At 37.6% G+C, this 20,502-nt stretch overlaps 3 protein-coding genes across 4 annotated transcripts in view; 2 read left to right on the top strand and 1 right to left on the bottom strand.

Annotated features, from left to right (window-relative positions):
- chinmo (Chronologically inappropriate morphogenesis) overlaps nt 1-8,955 on the top strand; it is a 63,164-nt gene extending 54,209 nt beyond the window's left edge. The window contains 4 exon segments of the mRNA XM_064681401.1: nt 1,758-1,975; nt 2,043-2,893; nt 3,457-3,604; nt 3,676-8,955. Of these exon segments, the coding sequence (XP_064537471.1) occupies nt 1,758-1,975; nt 2,043-2,893; nt 3,457-3,604; nt 3,676-4,953 (2,495 nt within the window). The 3' untranslated portion in view covers nt 4,954-8,955.
- A 4,910-nt stretch (nt 8,956-13,865) lies between these two features.
- Nucleotides 13,866-15,959, top strand: cpb (F-actin-capping protein subunit beta). Its single transcript, XM_064681394.1, has 3 exons — nt 13,866-13,984; nt 14,060-14,171; nt 14,493-15,959. The coding sequence occupies exons 2-3, from the start codon at nt 14,169-14,171 to the stop codon at nt 15,318-15,320; spliced, it is 831 nt and encodes a 276-aa protein (XP_064537464.1). The 5' UTR covers nt 13,866-13,984; nt 14,060-14,168; the 3' UTR covers nt 15,321-15,959.
- Nucleotides 15,960-16,324: 365 nt separating this feature from the next.
- On the bottom strand, nt 16,325-20,477 carry LOC135427789 (transmembrane protein 87A). 2 transcript variants are annotated; one of them, XM_064681393.1, is made up of 10 exons: nt 20,290-20,477; nt 20,168-20,231; nt 19,993-20,075; nt 19,745-19,921; nt 18,433-18,594; nt 18,089-18,372; nt 17,803-18,018; nt 17,625-17,745; nt 17,403-17,556; nt 16,325-17,334 (listed from the first exon to the last, which is right to left on the bottom strand). In XM_064681393.1, the coding sequence occupies exons 1-10, from the start codon at nt 20,389-20,391 to the stop codon at nt 17,102-17,104; spliced, it is 1,596 nt and encodes a 531-aa protein (XP_064537463.1). In that variant the 5' UTR covers nt 20,392-20,477; the 3' UTR covers nt 16,325-17,101. The 2 variants fall into 2 exon arrangements, with proteins under 2 accessions (XP_064537463.1, XP_064537462.1); XM_064681392.1 differs by having other exon boundaries at nt 19,745-19,927; nt 20,290-20,476.
- Nucleotides 20,478-20,502: the final 25 nt, after the last annotated feature.

Raw genomic sequence — 20,502 nt, 5'->3', positions numbered from 1 at the left:
ATCGTTTTTCAACTCAACAAATTATAGATAAGAAATTCATAAAGATATAATACATGAAATATAAATGAATACGTAACAAATTAAAATAAAGAGATGCTATAGAAAAATAATAATATATAAATGATAAAGATGATAAAAATGCCTAGGAAAGAAATATAATGAATATATAAAAAGTTAATAAATACATATTATTGTATATATTTCAAGCTTGGTAAATATAAAGAGGATATAAGAGATACATAATATGGATAAAATACACCAAATATAAATGTATATATTTATATATACATATACATATATATAATGCCAAGAATAATCTGATTGAAAGCGGGCAAAGTCCAGACCCTGCTAAAAGTTTATCAGATTTGTATTGGAAGTTTATTAGGAAGCTGGCGCTAGATATGCAAAGGATACGAATATGATGCCTTAATATTAGGTATATAAATATATTGGTATTCGATATACATATATATTTATATAGTTGAATATAACGAATAGCAATCGCGCAATTCCGAATAGATCATACCTAAGATTAGACATATTTTGAAACTTGCGCAGTGTCGTAAGCAGATTTGGTCTCTCCTCCTCTTCCTCCCTCTCTCCATGCCCCTCTCTTATTTTGATTTCAGCGCTAATATATTGTATATTTATATATATATATATATTAGTTGCTTTGCTGATTGGGCACGCTTATCAAGCGCGATTCGAGCTGAAATTGACACACATTTTTGCCGAAATAATTCCTCCAGCTGCACTTCGATTAGATTAAAGACACACGACTTGTACACACACATATATATATATTTTTGCAGCCAAAGACTGTCCAAACTTTTGGTTTATATATATGTCAGCTCTGTGAATTTTCTTGCGAGTCGCAGCCGCGCGTCGCTTCTCGTTCCAATTTGGCTTAAGTACTGCGCGTGGCACAAGCCCAACAAGTGCCCCATAAAGTCAGCCCCGCCCCCTCCCCGCGCACCCACACCCTCGTATTACCCTAAGACCCAGACAGCTTGCCAAAAAAAAAAAAAAAAAAGAAACGTGAAAAATTGAAACAGCACCAAGCCGAGACAACCGAAAAGCACAGAGTGAATACCCCTACCCCAGCAAAGGGCAAGCAGCGACGGAGCCAAGAAAACACATAAAAATATACTTAAATTGTCAGGAGGGGGGAGGAGGGGTGGGCAAAAGGGATATTGCGTATACGCCACGGCAGAAGCAGCAGCTGGGTCTGTGGGTCGCAGGTACACACACACACACAGTCACACACACATACACAGGCCAAAGACGACGGCCAAGACATTGAAGTTGATGAATAATAACTCAGTCCAAATGGGTGTACGGGTGTGTGTGTTTGTGTGTGTGTGTGTGTAGTCAAGAGCAAGGAAATGATTTCCTTGCTCGACTTTTATTATGCTTTTGTGTGTATGATAACTGTGTCTGTGTGTGTCTGTGTGTGTGACATGATTTTTATGAGTTCAAGGTCTCTAAGCGTTTTACGCTCGCGGCGCCACCTGTTGGCCGCATTTTATAGCCACAACGCACAGCCGGAAAGTATGCCACAATTTCTTCTATTCGCAATGCGCCAAAATCTGAGCTATACCATTTTTTTCCGTGTCTATTTGCATTAAATTTGTATGGGAATTGTTTGTAATACGCTTTAAAGCGTCACGGGAGAAAATCATTATTATAATTAATTATTTATATTCGCTAATATCATATGGCTAAAATAACCCCCCTCCCACTTCTTGCACTTGCAGGCGCCGTATTTAGAGCACACAAATTAATATTGGCTGCCTGTTCGAAAAAGTTCGCCGATCTTTTCGAGAACACGCCCACAAATGGCCAGTGCGTCATCATATTGGAGGCGACCACGCCGGACAACATGGCCGCACTGCTGGAGTTCATGTACAAGGGCGAGGTGCACGTCTCCCAGGAGGCGCTCAACAGTTTTCTCAAGTCCGCAGAGAGTCTACAGGTGAGTTTCAATTCAGAAATGTAGCAGTTATGATGTGGGCAGCATTATATAACCTCGTCGCACACAGGTCAAAGGTCTGTCCACAGAGACCGGCCGCCTGGCCGCCCAGCAGGCACAGCAGCAACACATGGGCGGCGACAGCTCCCCCCTCGACTCACCCACCGGTCGGCGCAGCATGCGCAACAGCTTAAGCGGCAGCAGCGGCGCCGGCATTGTCGGCGGCGGCGGCGGCGGTTTGGTTGGCAGCAACAGCGGCCAGACAGCCGGTGGCATGGGCAACGGCAATGGGCTGAGCCTGGCGGGCGCCTTGAGCGGCATGGCAGCTGCCGGCGGCATGGCCGCCGCGGCCAGCGTTGCGGCTAGCGGCTTGAGCGCTCTGGCGGCCAGTGCTGGTGCATTGGATCGCTGCGGCAGTGCCGGCGGCAACATCAGTGGCTCGGCAGCGGGCAGCGTTGGACCATTGAGCTCTGGCGCCGGCGGCAACGGAGGCGGCGGCGGCGGCAGCGGCAGCGGCGGCGGTGGCAACGGCATGGGCGGCAACAATGGGCCAATCAGTTTGGGCAGCGGTGCTGGCGCCGCTATGCATATGGGCGGCTCGACGGGCAGCCTGAAACAGGAATGCGACTCACTGATGCATGCGAGCAACTCCTCGGCGTTGGGCGCCATGTCCGGCTATGTGCCGCCCATGTACCACCGACCGATGTCCTTCAATGAGCCGCTGCGCAAGCGCGCCCTCCGCAGTCCCTATCCCGAACAGGAGCTGCGCGGCAGCGTACTGCGCGATGGCTCCAAGAACTCCTCGGAGTGCCCCAGCCCCATCAACAAGCCACCGTACCATCGGCCCTCGTCCAGCGCCTCCTCAACGGCGCCCACCGAGGCGGACACAATGCACTCGGAACGTGCCTCACCCCAGTCCAGGTAAGTGCTTTTTATACTTTGTTTTTTAAAATGTGCCTAAATACAGGCCTGATCATGTTTAGTTGAGTAGAGAAAATCGAATTTCGTTTAGGTTCCAAAATCTCTTATTCCGATTTCTTCGCAATTTCGCTTTTTTTGGCGAGCAACATTAATATCGGAAATCTTTTTTATATAGTACTTGAATAAGTTACAAGTATATTATAAAGTACCCTGTTCGAACGTATAGTCCTCTAATTTATTGTTTATAAATCACAAATGTTGCTCATTCCAATTTCGGCTCCATTTGCCTACATTAAATGTTCGAACACATTTTTTGCTGCATACATTTAGGTGTATTACAAAATCAAAATAAATTTCACCCTGAAAAATCCAAATCTATTTTGTTGCATACATCTGTGCGTTAGCAGTATTTTTATTAAATTGGGGTATTTCTTATCTTATGTTAATATTGCTTATTATTGAGGCAATAGATTGCACTTGTGATAGCTTACAGTATATATGTGAGGCTTAAATTCATAATTTGATTGGTTGTAATTGACTTGAACCCTCGACTTGATTTGCAGCCGGTATGAGAACCACAGTCCCAGCACCACAGCCGGCAATGGGAATGCGCCCAGCAGCCTGGATCGGATTGTCAAGTCGGAGCGCAACAATGGCAGCGCCAATGAGGCTAACGACGACGAACGCGAACTGATGGATGAGTCAACAGATGTATGAGGATTAACAAACCCATAATAAAAAAATATCAACAGCTTTTGACAATTCCCAAATTCCATTTGCAGAATGGCGCCGAGGATTTGCGCGTGAAGCTGGAGAATTCGAACTTTTCACCGCCGCCGGCCAATTCGAACACCTCGTCGACCACACCGAATACGCTGCTGGAGAACCTCAAGAACGCGGACGGCTCGCTCTCTGGCAATTTGGCCGCCTCGATAGCGCCCGCCGACATGCTGAACGTGTGGAATGCCACCAAGATGAACAACAAGAACAGCGTGAACACCGCCGACGGCAAGAAGCTGAAGTGCTTGTACTGCGATCGCCTCTACGGCTACGAGACGAATCTGCGCGCCCACATCCGGCAGCGGCATCAGGGCATCCGTGTGCCCTGCCCATTCTGCGAGCGGACATTCACGCGCAACAACACGGTGCGCCGGCACATTGCCCGGGAGCACAAGCAGGAGATTGGCCTGGCCGCCGGCGCGACAATTGCGCCGGCGCATGTCGCGGCAGCGGCGGCAGCTGCGGCGGCCGCCAATCATTCACCATAGGAAGCGGCCGCAACGGCAGCGGCAGCAGTAGTCATGAGCGCCCACAAGGAGGCGGCAAAGCAGCGTAAACGTAAATCACTCAAAATGGCATTGGAGAAGTGCATGCAGCGGCGGGACGCGATGGCGTCCAGCATCGATGCGGCGGTGGCAGGCAGCGGGGGCGAAACTGCCACCAGCGTGAGGGGCGCATTAACGGAGGAGGGCGACGAGGAGGCAGCGGCGGCGGCGGCCGCTGCCAGCGGGCTGCTCAGCTTTGTGCAGCAGCAGCAGCAGGTGCACCAGGAGCTGGCGTTGCAAATCAAAGCGGCCATGGCCGCCGAGCAGGAGCAGCATCAGCAGCAGCGCCAGCAGGCCGAGGCAGCCGAGGCCATGGACACCACGGCCAATACGACGGCCAATACAACCACAACAACAACGGCCACAACGACCACAACGGATGGCAGCGATGCGGAGGCGAGCGATGTTAGCGGCAGCGAGGCGGCAGTTCGAGCAACTGCGTCCGCTGCCATGGACATTGATGAGCCGCTGCGTTCGCCAGACCCGGAGTCCGAGCTGGTTGTGGTTGAGCCCAAGATAGAGCCCCTCTCGGACAGCGAAGAGGAGCAGGAGCAGGAGCAGGAGCACCAGCACGAGCGGGAGCAGGAGGAGCAGCGGCTATATGTCGCAACGCCGCCCCCGCCCGCTGCTGAGATGCACCGCACGCCCACGCCCACCAGCCAAATGATGTTGCCACACGAAGCGCCCACATTGACCTCGACGCCCAAGCTCAATGTGGATGCGAATGAGCAGTAAGCTAAACCCGCCCAAGTCCTCCCCCCCCAAAAAAAAGAAACCCCCCTTGAAGAATTTAATGCCACAAGCGAAATTATTGATTGAGTGATTGATAAAGAGTGATTGATTGATGTATAGAGAAGAAACGTTTACGCGCTGATCATGAACATCGGATGATCAGAACCTGAAGAACATGAAGAAGAAGAAGATAATGACTACTGTTGCAACTGTTGTTGCCCTCGGAGACCACCTATAAAAAACAAAAACAAAAAAAGTCCCAGCCTTTGCAGACTGGGCAGAATGTTTACTATAACTAATCTAACTAACTAACTTTAAACACAACCACACTCACACACACACACACAGGTACACAAACGCAGTATTTGATGTTTAAATAATGAAGTTTATGGACAAATTTTATTTCTGACAAAACTACACAACAACAAATTAGCAAAAACAAAACTGAAATATTTTAATTTATTAAAAAAAGAGTATACAACAAATTGCAGTCCGGCTGAAAAATCGTTTTCAGGGTGCTAATTAATAAATAAATAACTAACAAACAAAAAACGAGCAAGAAACTTGAAAGTAAAAGCAAGAAAATAGTTATGCTTACAAAAAAAGAGAAGTAAATGAAAAGTTTGAACGTTTTTGATTGGTGCCGCCAAACGTAGCTGAAAAGTAAAATCATAATAATAATAATAATGATAATTGTTTATGTATTTTGTATAATATAATTCACAATTATTCTTTAAAAGATGTTCAATTTGTTTTTGAAAATAACCGCTGCAAGTTGCCTCAAATCAAAGTAAACAAAAGACAAAACTGAATTTAAACTATAATTAAAAACAAATCAAAACAACAAAATAGCTGCATACTACAACAACAACAACAACAACAAACCAACAACAAACTACAAACTACAAAGCAACAATAGCAACAAAAACCGTAACCACAAGTACCTGCAATAATTAAATAGTATAAAACAAATACAAAAAACAAAAAACAAAAAACAAAAAAAAAGAAAACAAACTTAACTTAAATACAAAAGCATTTAATTGAATTCTGTGCAGTCGGCTCGGGTAGATTTCTTGTCTAGTTTTTTGTAAATAATTTTATTAAATTTATAACACAGATGGCAAGAAACAAACCCGGCTGACTGTCGCGCCTTCCCCGCCCCCGCCCCCGCCCCCTCGCTGTGTGTTCTTTGCATTTATATTTAATTTTTTTTAATTTTTTCGAAACTCAAAATTCGCACACACGCACAAACTTTTGATAACAGATTTGATTTTTGTTTATTTCTTTTAACGTCAACAAAATAAGTAAAACAATTGGTAAATTGGGTGCCTATAAAAAATATATAAAATTAAACAACTATTAGTAAAATTTTATAAACAATGTGAAAAACAAAAAGCAAAAATCTAACAAAATGCTTATATATTTAATCAAAGAACTAAAGTAAAACAAAAAAAATCTAGCAAAAATAACTAAGAGATACTTGTTAAAAGTTAAATGCAACAACAACAACAACAACAACAAAAACCACTCAAAAACGTTCTCAACAAACTTGACAAAGCAAACAACAAAAACAGCAACAATTACAGCAAAAACAAAAATTCAAAATCGAAAACTTTTTGGCACACCTTTGGAAAACATTTTTCAACAAAAAAAAACCCAATTTTTCTTTTCACAACCAAAACCAGAAAAAAAATGAAAATGAAACAAGAGAAAATGAAAATTTAACTTAAATTCGAAATTCTGTTTTTTCGGCTCCATATAATTTTTGTAACTAAAATGCTGTAAAAAATCAATGAAAAATTCTTGTTGTAAGCAAAATATGAAATGCCAAGGCCTGCGCCAACAAGTGGGCGTGGCACTGTATATAGTTAAAAACACACACACACACACACACACAGTTTAGAGTTTAAGGCTCAGTTGTAAAAGCATATTAAATGCCTAAAGTTAGGATCTACCTATATATATATATACATATGTATGTGTATGTATATATATTAAGCGCATATGTAGGAACACATAGGCTCGCCAAAAGTTGCTTGCAAGTACATTTTCTCTTAGTTTTTTTCTTTTAGTTTTTCCTTTATTTTTTTTTTAAGTTGACACAATAGTGCAAGATTTTTGTTTACATATAACTACAGGGTGATACACACGCACACACGCACACAAACACCACACACACATACACAAAACTACAATAGCTGACTACAAAAAAAAAGAAAAACACTCAAATAGTATTCAATTAACGGAATAGATCTAGTTACATACTCTATATATATATATATATATATATCCAATACAATACACACGCACGCACACACACATACACACACACACGCCGCTGGCCGCCGGAGTGCAGACTGTGAGAAGCGCATAGAGCGGCCATGCGGTGCCGTTACATTTCTTTGTGTAGTTCTTACGTAATGTACCCAAAAACCCAGTTTGTTCTGTGATGTGCAGCGTCCGAACCGCGTTCGGCGCTGCAAAGTTTTTGTTTTCTTTTAATTTTTTTTTTATATATTTCTTCGATCCTGCTTTTTCCTAACCGTAAATCGAACAGCAAACAATAAGAAAAGAAAACAGAAAATATTGAAAAATAATTGCAATAATTTAATTTTCTAAAAATTACAAATACTACCAAGTTTTTTTTTTAGTGAAAGTTTATGTGAATTCACAAAATATATATTTTGATTGCTTTACATATACTACCACCCCACCCCAACCCCAACTCCCCCACCCCCCTCGCTCAAAGCCTGACCACGCCCACAGTGTGGGCGTGCCGCCTGCCGGCGCAACGTTCTCTGGAGTCTGAATTACATATTATTTTTAAGTACGTTGCCGTCGGTGGGCGTGGCGCGCCAGCACAGCTGCTGGGCGTGGCATATGGCAGAAGGCGCAACAATTGCATTACAAATATTATGTTGAAAATATAATATATATTTACTAAATAGTTTTTATCTCGTCGTCGGTATGTTTAGGTATTTGTTTTTAGCACTTAGTTTTATGTTTAGACTTGTGCACATGTATATGTGCATGCATATGTATGTATGTATGTAAATCAAACTCAGGAACTCATATACCTCAGAATCGAAACTACCTCTTTGTTTTTCCTTATGGTTTTTGGCAAACAGCTGCAAACAATATATAAATGGAAAACATCAAAGTTTAATTTGAAGATGCTAATGAAATAAAAACAACACACAGCTTTAGTTCTTAGTTATGTATTTTCGTTTTAGTTTATTTTTAATGGGACATAAATCCTAAACAACTAATCTTACGCAACAATGCAAAAGACACTTGCAACACACACCCACACAAGCACACACACACAACAAGCAATAGCAACTAATTACAAAACAACAATCAAATATCGAACTGCAATAGTTAACTAAACTACCTCAACGGGCCCCCAATAGACTGCGCATATAGCAAATATATCTTAAATTTAAAGAAAAACAAATCAAAAACAAATACTTAAAAAATTTTTCCTTTAAGTTTTGTTTGTAAAATGGTGACACAAAGTAAATCGATGGTTCGACACACACACACACACACACACACACGCACATACACACACACACACTCACACCTACACAACTTTTGGCTTTTCATTTCGAAATATTTACAAAAACACTTGAGTAAAAGAGAGAAAAAAATTCATTTGCAACACATTTTTTGGCTTAACAAAAACAAAAACCTTAACTAAATTTGTTTGTTAAAAAACAGAAGAAGAAGAAGCACAACAACTTTGGCAAACAGAGGTTTTTTTTTGCATTAGTTTTTTGTAAATATGCGCTAAATTTAACACGAAATTTCAACAAATAACAAAAACAAAAAAAATATGATGATGAACATTTAATGTAAAGTTACAATCTTTGGCTATACTAACTAACTAGAACTATGACTAAAATTTTAATATGTATATGTGTCTAAGCAAAAACAATGTGTATACATACAATTTCGGCAAAGCAACTGAATGAGGCAAAAAACAAAACAAAACAAACAAAACTTTACATTTATTAACTAAAAAATATATGAAAACACAACACACAAGAAAAAAATACAAAGAAATTATTTTAAGGCTATTAAAATTATAAAAAAAAAAACTTAAAATTTCAACACACTCACACAAACAAATACTAAATAACGGTATACTTTTGCTAGAGCTACGCGTAACTGTCAAAAAAAAACAAAAACATTTTGTTGACAGCCCAAAAACTAAAATTTAAATTCAATTTCAAAGCGCAAACCACAAAGGTTATAAAAACAAAATATGTAAAAACGAAAAATTACAACTTAAAAAAATAAAACCTTTCTTAAAGAAATTTTTGCATAATCGCAAAACTAAGCATATAAACAATTTTAGGCTTAAACTTTCGGCTACAAATTACAAGAAAAAAAAAAGAAAATCGTAAAAAAAAAACAAAACATATTTTTATGTAAAACTTAACACAAAAAAAAAAAAACAAAAACAAATACATTAGGCAGAACATAAAGTATATATTGAAAAACAAAAACAAAAATTAACAAACAGATTATACGCATAAATATTTATTTAGAGCGAAACATAAAACATTTAAATTTTAGGCCCAACTTTCGACAAAAAGCGGCCTAAAATAATTTCTTTGTAAAAACGTAAGTGCAACAAAAAAATGCATAAATTAATTTAAAAAAAAAAAACAACAAAACATGTCGCCATTTTGCATTTAAAAGTGAAAACAACAGCAACAAAAAAAAAACAACAACAATTGAAAGCAACAACTTTTAATGTACATAAAAAAAAATTTCATAAAAATTACAAAATAAAAGCTACTTGTGTATGTACGATATATATATATATATAGAAACATCTATATAACTATGTAATTTTGTGTTTATAGATTTTTGAATGCTGTAAAATTGTTTAATTTTCTCCTAATTTTTGCTAATTTTTTCGTTGTATAAATTAATTTCTAAGCAAAGTTTTCAAACACGCAAAACAAAATTTATGTGTAATTGTGCACAGGTACAAAAAGTTAATTTAAATACGTATATATATATATAAACTAAATATATATATAAATAATCTAACAAAAAAAAAGAAAATAAGAAGAAAAAGCAGCAAACGAATATTGAACTAAAGTTCGCTGTGTGAGAAAACGTTGTATGTAATTTTTGTTATATATTTTTGTTAATACTTGTTTTCTATTAATATTTAGTTGAATATCGTCAAACACAGAGAAGAAAAAAAAATGATAACAACAAGCCAATTGTACTTACACAATTATTTCACATTCATTATTTAACGCTACACTCGAAAAAAATAATATATCAATAACAAAATGTTCACATAAATTTAAATTTAAATTTAATTTGATGCGAACTTCCGTGTGTTTAGTTTTGCTTTTGCTTTCACAACAAAATCTATCTAAGTTATTTGAAATAACTATAAAATTGAAGTATCATGAGGAAGATTGAAACCGAAATGAAGTTAAATTTAAGTGTAAAATGTATGTAAAAAATATGCTATTTTATATTATGATATTTTGTATCATTATGTTTTATGTTGTACAATTTGAATTTTGTTTAAATCAGCACGCAAATTGGCTTGTTTGACAATTTCTTTTAATTTGTAATGTTTATGTTTAAAAATGGAAAAAAACAAAACGAAAGAAAGAAAACTAAATTTATAATATATATACACACACAAACTATATATATATATTTACGTAAATTCTAAATTAATGAAACTAAATAAATGTTAAAAACCAAAAAAAAAAAAAAAAAAAAAACAAAAAAAAATTCGAATAATTGGCAATTTTTATTGGTATCCTAAAACAAATTTCGTTAACAAAATTGTTAAACAAAATTTTTAATTTCTTCATTTCCTTTAGCACGCGGACAAGAAATTAATTTGTATATATATGTGTGTGTGTGTAAAAAATACACACATATATATGTAAAGGCAAATACGTATACTACAACAAGAGAAAAGAAAAGAAAAACAAAAAGTTAATAACAATTATGGAAAATATGTTTAGGCCTAAGCGACTTTACAGTTCAGTTCAGCGTCTAAAACATATGGCTAAATATTAGCTTAAAACCTTAGAAAGTCGATAATTGTACTCAACTCTACACACGCACACACACGCCCACACACCCCTCAACCCCTCCCCTCTATGAATGTGTAAATCAAGTTGTTGTAAATTTGTCTAAATGAAAATCGAAGCGAGTACAAATTAAATTTAATATATGTGTGTACTTAAACTTCTTTTTTTTTTTTTATTTATTTTTCTTACGTCTTTTCTTTTCTATTTGTATTTAAATGTAGGTCACACTTAAAGGAACAAAACCAAAAAGTAAATAAAAATTTGAAAAAGTGAAAAATTTAAGAGCAAAACAAAAAAAAATGGAAAAGACACACAAAAACTTTTGGAACAATGACAAGTACAAAATTTCAGGTAACACAAAATTTAGCAGTTAAATTTTAAATTAACGAATATATATTATGAAAATGCGTACAAATTTTTCGGCAAAAAAACAAAAATTCAAAAAAAAAAAAACCAACTATAAATTTAAAATACAAAATATCTAAGAGTTAAGCAAAAAAATATAAAAGTTTTGGCAAATGGTGTGACATTAGGACGATTCAGTTGACAACACGAAACGGAAACTTGTCTCTTTTTTAATTGATTTTTTTTTTAAATTAAAATTAACAGCTTTTGGGTTTTTGGCAACAAAACTTGAGTTACACATGCAAAAAGAAAAGCTAAGAAAATTTCAACAATGCGCTGAACTGCAAAGTGTGCAAAATTGACAAGAAAGAAAAACGAAATGAAACTTTTTGATTTTCATTTTGGCAAGAAGTCTTTAAGAAATGCAAAAAGTCCACTTGAAAATATTATGGAACTATGTAAATGTTCTCTTAATGTCTGTACATATACATATATATATATATATAAATATATATATATTTAACGTAAAAATAAAATCCGTATGGAGCAAACTCAGGGCATTATCAAGACTCACGACGATGTATACATGCATTTAATACCAATAAAAAAAAAGGGAAAAAAACAAAAAAAAAAAAAAAACATTTTTTCGATGTGTATTACAAGTAAAAACTAAAAATAAAAAAAAATATTTAAAAAACGAAGCAAAATTGTAATCATGCAAAAACGATTATGAACAACTCAGGTATTAAATATTAAATGAAATATTTTTAAAAAAAGCGAAAAAAAGAGATCCAAGCAAAAGCAAACAAAAACAAAGTCAACGTCAACGTTCTTTTCAACAAGTTGTGCAATATTCTTAATGTTTTTTCTAAATACGTAATAGTATTAATCAACTAACTAACTAAATAACTAACTAACAAAGGCAAGGCAAAGCGATAGATAATATGCGAGTGTTCATAAGGCTAAGATCCGAGTTGGGCATGCGATTAGGGGCTGGATAGGGCTGGATAGGGCGGGATGGTGAGTTTTTGATGCAGCAAATACATATTTGTAATAATTGTAATTGCATATTATTATTTATTTCGTTAACAAATTTTTCAGTTTTTATCTGTTAATAGCAAGGCCACAAACACAATACTACTACAACCACTACAACCACAACAACAACAAATACAACTACAACAACAACCACACAGCCACAAGCTACACACACACACACACACACACACATGCATACGCTCACACACACACACACACAAATAGTGAAATAAATAGCTAAATGAAAATGAGTTTATATAAAGAAGGAAAACATAAAACTGTGATTACATTTGTTTGTCGATGCGTTGATAAGGAAATGTTGCATATTTAATGATTGATTGATTGAAATACGAAAGAAGAGAAAAGAAAAAACGTGAAATGTAAAGAAAAGTAACGAGAAATGGAATACTTATTTAAACAGCTTATGATTTCTTTCTACGAATGCTAAATGCATAACTAAATAAATATTTAACTAGCCGAAATATTAAACTTCAAAAGAACTAATGAAAACAAAAAACAAAAGCAAAAAAAAAATACAAAAAAAAAACACAAATTATAATTACGTATAAAATGATTTGAGTATTAGAAAATAATGTGAGCCATATTTGCAAGTTAATTTTCCAGACTTTTTCTCATTTCACAATAAACTCTTAACCATTTACGATTGCTAAAAATCGAAAATCCAATTTAGTTCACATTCCACTGAACACTTTCTGTATGTAGTGCACTTTAGTTAAAAATTAAAGTCTGAGATTTTACATTTATATGGTCAAAGTATACACCTAATTAAAAATATATAAAAAAAAACTCTAAAAAAACTAAAAAAAAACAAAATAATGAATTGACTAAGTTTATGATTATTGAACAACTTATGCGAGAAATAGAAAAGCACACAGAAAGCAAAAAACACACACACACACACGCACACATTTATATTTGGCTATATACTATAAATGTATGAAAAGAAAATCGAAATGGAAATGAATTGTGTAAGAAAACTAAGGAAGAAAGCAAGGAAAGGAAACTAAACTGTATTTTCACTCCGTGCGTATGATTTATATACATATATCTGGAATATGTGCAAGCGAGAAATTTAAGTAAACAGCTTAAATATATTTTTAATGACAATTCGGATTAAAAATTTACGATTATGGATAAACTTTTTGTGTAAAATATAAAATCTAAGCTATACAAAAGAAAACAAAAAAGAAAATTACAGAAAAAAACGAATTGTAACAAAAACTCACACAGCATTGGAAATGGGGAAACAGATATTGAACGTAAAAAGTATATGAACGGAAAATCTAAATTCAATAAACTTGTTGCTAATATATATAAAAATAAAAAAATGAATACTTGTTTAATTTGCATGTTTAAATACGTTTTGAATTAAAATGCTGCCCGCCGATACGAACAACATAGTGGCCGCCCAATCGATAGGAACTGGCTCACGCACTTATCGATATAAATCATCGGCATAGCGCTGGTCACACACAACAGCTGATTTCTTGTGTGCGAAACCTGTGAATGGTCAGACGCCATTGTGTTACGTGCTGACGAATCGAGTAAGTGGAAATTTGTTGTTAAATCTAGTTGTTTGTAATTAAATTTCAATACAACTGACCAATGACAATTTGTAGCTCTTCCTAAACAACGATTCGAAACAACTTGAGGACGCATAACAAATTAATAAACCACACAACAAGCACAAACACAAAACAAATAGAAAAAACAGTCACAGTTTACAAAATGGTGAGTAATACGAAAGATATGAAAACAAATTGAACAAAACGAAAAAAAAAAACAAGTTATTTGGCTGTCGCCCTATTGTGAAATATTGCTATAAGATATAAATATATTTGAAAGCTGAAATATTGGGGCGGGTAGTTAGTTGGCCTGCGACCTAAAACGATGCCCGTATATGGTATTAGTCGTGGCGTGCCGGTTGGAAAGGGGCGAGGCGGGGAGGATGGGCCACTTATCAGCTACTGTGGCAAAATGAGTCAAAGCGAATGAGGAAACATTTAATCCGCCGTTCAATCAGCATATTTAAATTACTTTCATTGCTTACAGTCGGAAATGCAAATGGATTGCGCGTTGGATCTGATGAGGCGACTGCCGCCTCAGCAGATTGAGAAGAATCTGATTGACTTGATTGATTTGGCGCCCGACTTGTGCGAGGATCTGTTATCGTCTGTGGACCAGCCGCTTAAGATAGCCAAAGACAAGGAGCACGGCAAGGACTATCTGCTGTGCGATTATAATCGTGATGGCGACTCGTATCGCTCGCCCTGGTCCAACTCGTATTACCCAGCGCTGGAGGATGGCCAAATGCCATCGGAACGTTTACGCAAACTGGAAATCGAGGCGAACTATGCATTCGATCAGTATCGTGAAATGTACTATGAGGGCGGTGTCTCCTCCGTTTATCTGTGGGATCTGGATCACGGTTTTGCCGCTGTGATACTGATCAAAAAGGCCGGCGATGGCAGCAAAATGATACGCGGCTGCTGGGACTCCATACATGTGGTGGAGGTGCAGGAGAAAACAACGGGGCGCACCGCACATTACAAGCTTACCTCAACGGCCATGCTGTGGCTGCAGACAAACAAACAGGGCTCGGGCACAATGAATCTGGGCGGTTCACTGACTCGCCAAACGGAACAGGATGCCAATGTGAGCGAATCCTCGCCGCATATCGCAAACATTGGCAAAATGGTCGAGGAGATGGAAAACAAAATACGCAACACACTAAACGCAATTTACTTTGGCAAGACCAAGGACATCGTGAATGGATTGCGCAGCACACAGTCCCTGGCCGATCAGCGGGATCAGGCGGCCATGAAACAGGATCTGGCAGCAGCAATATTGAGGCGCAATGTCAAACCCGAATCGAACTGAGCCGTTGACGCCTCTGGCGCCAACCGCGTTTATAGGGACAGTAATCGAATTGGCCGCATAATTCAATTTCATTATGAGCATTACCAACTACCAAGTATAACAATGCGCATTTCTAGGCACTAAATTTGTTAAAAAAAAAAATGATAAAGATTAATAGAAAACTTGTTAAATGAAAGAAGATAAAACGTATTAATGTAAATTGATTGCCCAGATTTCTACTAACCCCCTCCTCCATCGCCTTGTTGCAATTTACATAAATTTCAAGTCCACTCGTATATGTCGCGCCAGCTCTGCCGCCGCCCATTAGACAGTATCTTTAAGTATCTTTGAGTATTTTGTATCTGTATAATGCATATACAATGTTTTGTATCTGCAAGTCGATGCGAAATTGTACGCATTTCGCTTTGCACGATTCATTTAAAAGCGATTCGATTTGTTTGCATTTGCATTTTTCTTTGGAAACGTTTGCTGCGTTCGAGAATAAATAATTGTGTTTATATATAAAATAAAATAAAATAAATAATGTATGTATGTGTATTCTAACAATAAGAAGCTCGAAGCATAAATTTTACATTATGTACTTTTACTGAAACGCTCTGTATTATGTGAAAAATACACATTACGTATCGATCAGAGAAATATATTTCCAATTTCTTGGCTAACAAAGGGGAGGTCTCATAAGATATGAAAACAAAAGTTAAATAAATGGGAAAACTAATCAATCGTTGGTTCCTATGGCAACATTATATCAGAAAGTAAATATGTTTAGTCTTGTTTGTTTACTTCTCTCTAGCGCGGGTTACGTACATTATATACTCAACAGAATTTTAGAATGATTTTTATAGCTGTACTATTTAAATTTATTTATATGTACAATTATTAATTTTTGACCAATCCTTAGTATACAAATCTGATTCTATCGATACCCACCCATTCCAATTATGCATAATAATATATTCTCAATTTCTGCCCACAATAGAAATAGAAAAAGAAGTTTTTGTAAGTTTTGGTTTGGTATGGCTATGCTTTATTTATTTTCGTGAAAATTCGCAAACTGCGCTACAAGTTGCAATGTGTTTCTTTCATTTTAAATAAGACAAGATGTGTGGCCTTATATCAAATCTATGAATACAAATACATTTTTATCGGTAAATCGAATTGAAATATTTTCCTGTTATGCGTTTCGTTCATATGTTTCTTTTATCATGATTTTTACACACATATATATATATATATATCTTTATAAATATTCTTTCCTTGTTAAATGTATTATCAACTATATACAAAATTGATAGCAACACCTTGTGTATGTGTGTGTGTTCGCATAAATGATAAAGTATATGGATAATTATAATAGAACTTTTATCAGAAGAATCGTTTTCAGTTTTCAATACTAACAAGTAATTCGTCGCTCTAGATATCTACAACTTAAGCTAGTGATTACGAATAAGTTAGATTTATTTAGTTAGGAGTCCGAAAATTAGATTACGTTGTTTTAGATACAATATTTTACACGGGGATGCTCGTAAGACGTATTTTTAGACTGGCTGAAAATGTGATTCGTGGTTGGAAAACAAGCGAGTGACATTTGTGGATAGCATTAGGAGAAGTGAGGAGCAACAGAATGGCCTGTAGAAGAGCAATAGAAGTCCAGCAATTAATGCTCTTCGGCTGTCATTAGTGCGTTCAATAGTAGTTATAAATAAATGTGCAACACATAGATCAATATATATCTATATATGTAAAAGTCTCTTAGGTACACAGCAGACGTGTCACGCAGCTTATTGCATTTTGGAAACTTCAAACTTGGTATTGATGACCTCCTCATCGGAATCGAGCACCGGCAACGCGGAATCGCCCATTGCTGATGGTATATTCTCCTCCACCCAGCGCAAATCATCCTCCTCGGTGGTGGTGGCCGCACGCGAATTCGCTGCTGTTCGGCCTGTGCCATTTTGATTTAAGCCACGGTTTTTAACGCCATACGCATCCGCCACAAACTGATCCTCTTCATCTGTAATAGATACGAAGCAGTGTTAGTTTAAGCGTGTTACTTTTTGCAGCCTTCAGCCTGCAGCCTACCATCATCATCCTCATCCTCCGGATTGTCTAGCAGCGGCGTAAACGCATAACGCTGATTGTTGTTGGTGGGTCTCCACAGTATCATGATAACCAGCAACAGCACAGAGAATAATATATGCCAGAAGCCCGTATCTAGCCAGATATCATGCCAGCCCTGGGTAGAAAAAAATACATATGTTTTATATATGGCTAGCAAGGCAGATTGGAGTCTTATGAGCTTACGGGCGTGCAGTTTTCGCTTCTACGCAAACGCAAGGCAAACAACATGAAGATAACGGAAGCGATAACAGCGAATATCAGCGTATTGGTGAAATGTCTGTACAGCGATAGCTTAACCAGATTTCTGAAAGTACAACATTTAATATAATAATGAAAGTGAGTGTATATTATATGTTCTTACCTGCGCAGACGCAACGTGCGTGTGGTCTGCACGAGCGAAGTAAATATCCACCAGCAAATGACTGTATCCAGTACAGCCAATGGGATGGTGGCCAACAGCAGCTCGCTGCGATCGCTCTTCACCCTGGTAATGCGCAAATAGCTCTCGACACAGGCCAATATAAAGTACAAAGTGCCCATGCCCACAACACGATGCAGCATGGGTCCCAGACGCGGTCTGGCAAAGGGTAACATATAAAATGTGATTAGTAGGAGCTTAAAGCTTAGTTCTTAACCCTGCTTATTACTTGACTATGCCAAAGCCCAGACTCATTATGATGACCAGCATGCGGGCCAGCGTGCGCTTAGCACAGGACACGAATTCCGCGACGAGCTCGGCATGCTGCACTGGAAAGCCAGTATTGGCGACTGTCTGATATTCCGCATAGAAGAATGCTTTCTCGAGCATGCCCAGCAATATGACGCCGCCAATCCAGAATTGTATGCGCAACAGATCGCGCCATTGTGCGAATGATACAAATAGCCAAATGATGCCAAAAATGACATAGTTAATGCACATTATCCAATAGAACTGCAGAAGATATTTTAAAGCTATAATATAAATTTTAACAGATGAGAGCAATAGGTTTACCGGCAAGAATGGCCAATCTATGGCTGATATATAGCCATGCGGTCCCAGAAACTCAATGCGTACAGCTGCGCGAAAGGATTGGGCAGGCGTCGTGGCCAAAATGGTCAGCTCCACCTCGTAGATGCCATCTTCAGCAATATTTGCAATGGGTTTGCGAGTTGCCTGTAAATGCAAAAAATAATAATTTTTACAAACGTGTAAGCAAGGGTAAGGATGTTCAGGATGACAACCCCAGTTGATATAGTTGCGTTTGGCAATTACGAACTTCTATAGCATATCGACAGGCAATTTATGTTCTTTTTTAATGAAACTCTTATGTCTGTTGCTATCCAAGCTGGTCTCGCAGTCTCAAATCTATTGTCATAAGATTCGTTTTCTGTTCGTATTATGTTGTATATTAGAATCGGACGGATTGGATCTCTATAGCTTGTAGCTACCTTAGGCATAACTAGTCAAAAATTTAAGTTGCATGAAAAACTGTTTTGATTCGCAAGATTTTGCACACTCGTTTCCCTTAAATTCTTATTGCTCTATAGAGCAAATTGATCAATAAGAGCTTTTATTTTGTGAACTATTCGGTTTATCAATATATCTCGATCAAACTAATTAATTACAAGCTTTACTATTCTCCTCAGAAGTCCGCAAGCATGTAGCTAACAGCGTAATTAATTCTTATTTAAATTAAAATTCAGCTTTGGTGGCCTTCGTATAGTTCTGTATCTGTTTAGAACATTTTATTATTGTAAACAACCAAATTATACCCTCGCAGTGTTTATAGCTAGTGCGTGTCCCTGGAATTGTTCATTCATTTATTCTCATATATCAACAGCCAAGTCTTTATATGGCTTTTTTCTTTTCTTTTATTCGCCTGCTTCTATGTCAACTGGTCGCTCAGTTTCTTAAGCTGTCTGTCTATCTAAATACATAACTTTTTTCCCGACTGATCTAATCGACGTGAGCGCTAGGAGTACATTTTTGCTAATTGTTTTTTTCCACTAGGAAGGAGTCCCTAAACTTCCAGGAAAAGTGCTGATAAGATTCTTTGCCTGTTCATGCTTGTATGAACATATAAAACTTGTTAAGATACAACTATTCTTTCTGGTGGTTTGTTTCCCTAGAACTTTATCAGCAGTCTTTAGCTTCCGCACGGATCGGTGGGCACGCCCACGCACACAATCAAAGTACGATATGTGAAATTCTTGATAACATTAAGTATTTGCGTTAGGTATTGTTATTGTTGCTGTGCGTGAAACGCAAACTGAGTCACGCACACGCTCACACAGACACACGGACTTGCTGAAATGGCAATTACCGATAGCGGATGTTTGGTCTGCTTTAGAGGATGCACATCCTCGGCCTGCAGCTCGGTGGCCGCGTCACCGGTGTCGGTGAGGGCAATGAGATGCGTGCAGTTCACATTGGTTGTTGTCGATTTGATGAGCTGCCTGAAGCTGGCATTTTGCTGCAGATTCGGATTGTCGTTCAGTGCCTGCAGCTAGAAATAAAGACGATATATGTATATAATTGCATTGCATTGATTATTTCACAATTTTCACTTACAAAACGGCCCTCGTACATGCATCGATGTTTGGTCAGCTTGAAGTTTATGGTTAGCGGAACTTCCCCCTCGGACGAACACTCCACTTGATTGTTGGTGCAGGGGGGTTGGTGGGAGGAGGTAAGAAAATGTTTTCAGTTACTGCGAATTGGTCACGTTGCAATTTTTCATACTTACGTTTTATGTATATCTTGGTGTTGGCCAATAAGGGACGCTGTTCGACAATCGGTTGCAGATCCTCCTAAATGGGTTTTCGTTTTAGAATTTACCATATTTTTTTTGCATTGTTTGCTTTTCACCTGCTCTATGACAACGTCAATGATACCGGGATCTGATTTGCCAGCCGCCAGAGTGGCAAAAACTGCCAGCAGCGCCAACGTGACTGTAAAATGCTTCCACATTATGTATACGCCACACGAATCCACCTAAATAAATATTTATTTATTTTCTATGTTGCTGGCTACGCGTTAGAACAATACTATAAGTTATCGGCTGATAGCTTATCGATTGTT

The sequence above is a fragment of the Drosophila montana genome, unplaced genomic scaffold (assembly GCF_035044405.1).
Source record: "Drosophila montana isolate Dmon_TW-CO22-7 unplaced genomic scaffold, ASM3504440v1 contig_2326_1, whole genome shotgun sequence".
Taxonomy (NCBI): Eukaryota; Metazoa; Arthropoda; class Insecta; order Diptera; family Drosophilidae; genus Drosophila; species Drosophila montana.
Note: the sequence above shows the minus strand (reverse complement) of the source record. Positions and strands in the feature narration are given on the sequence as shown.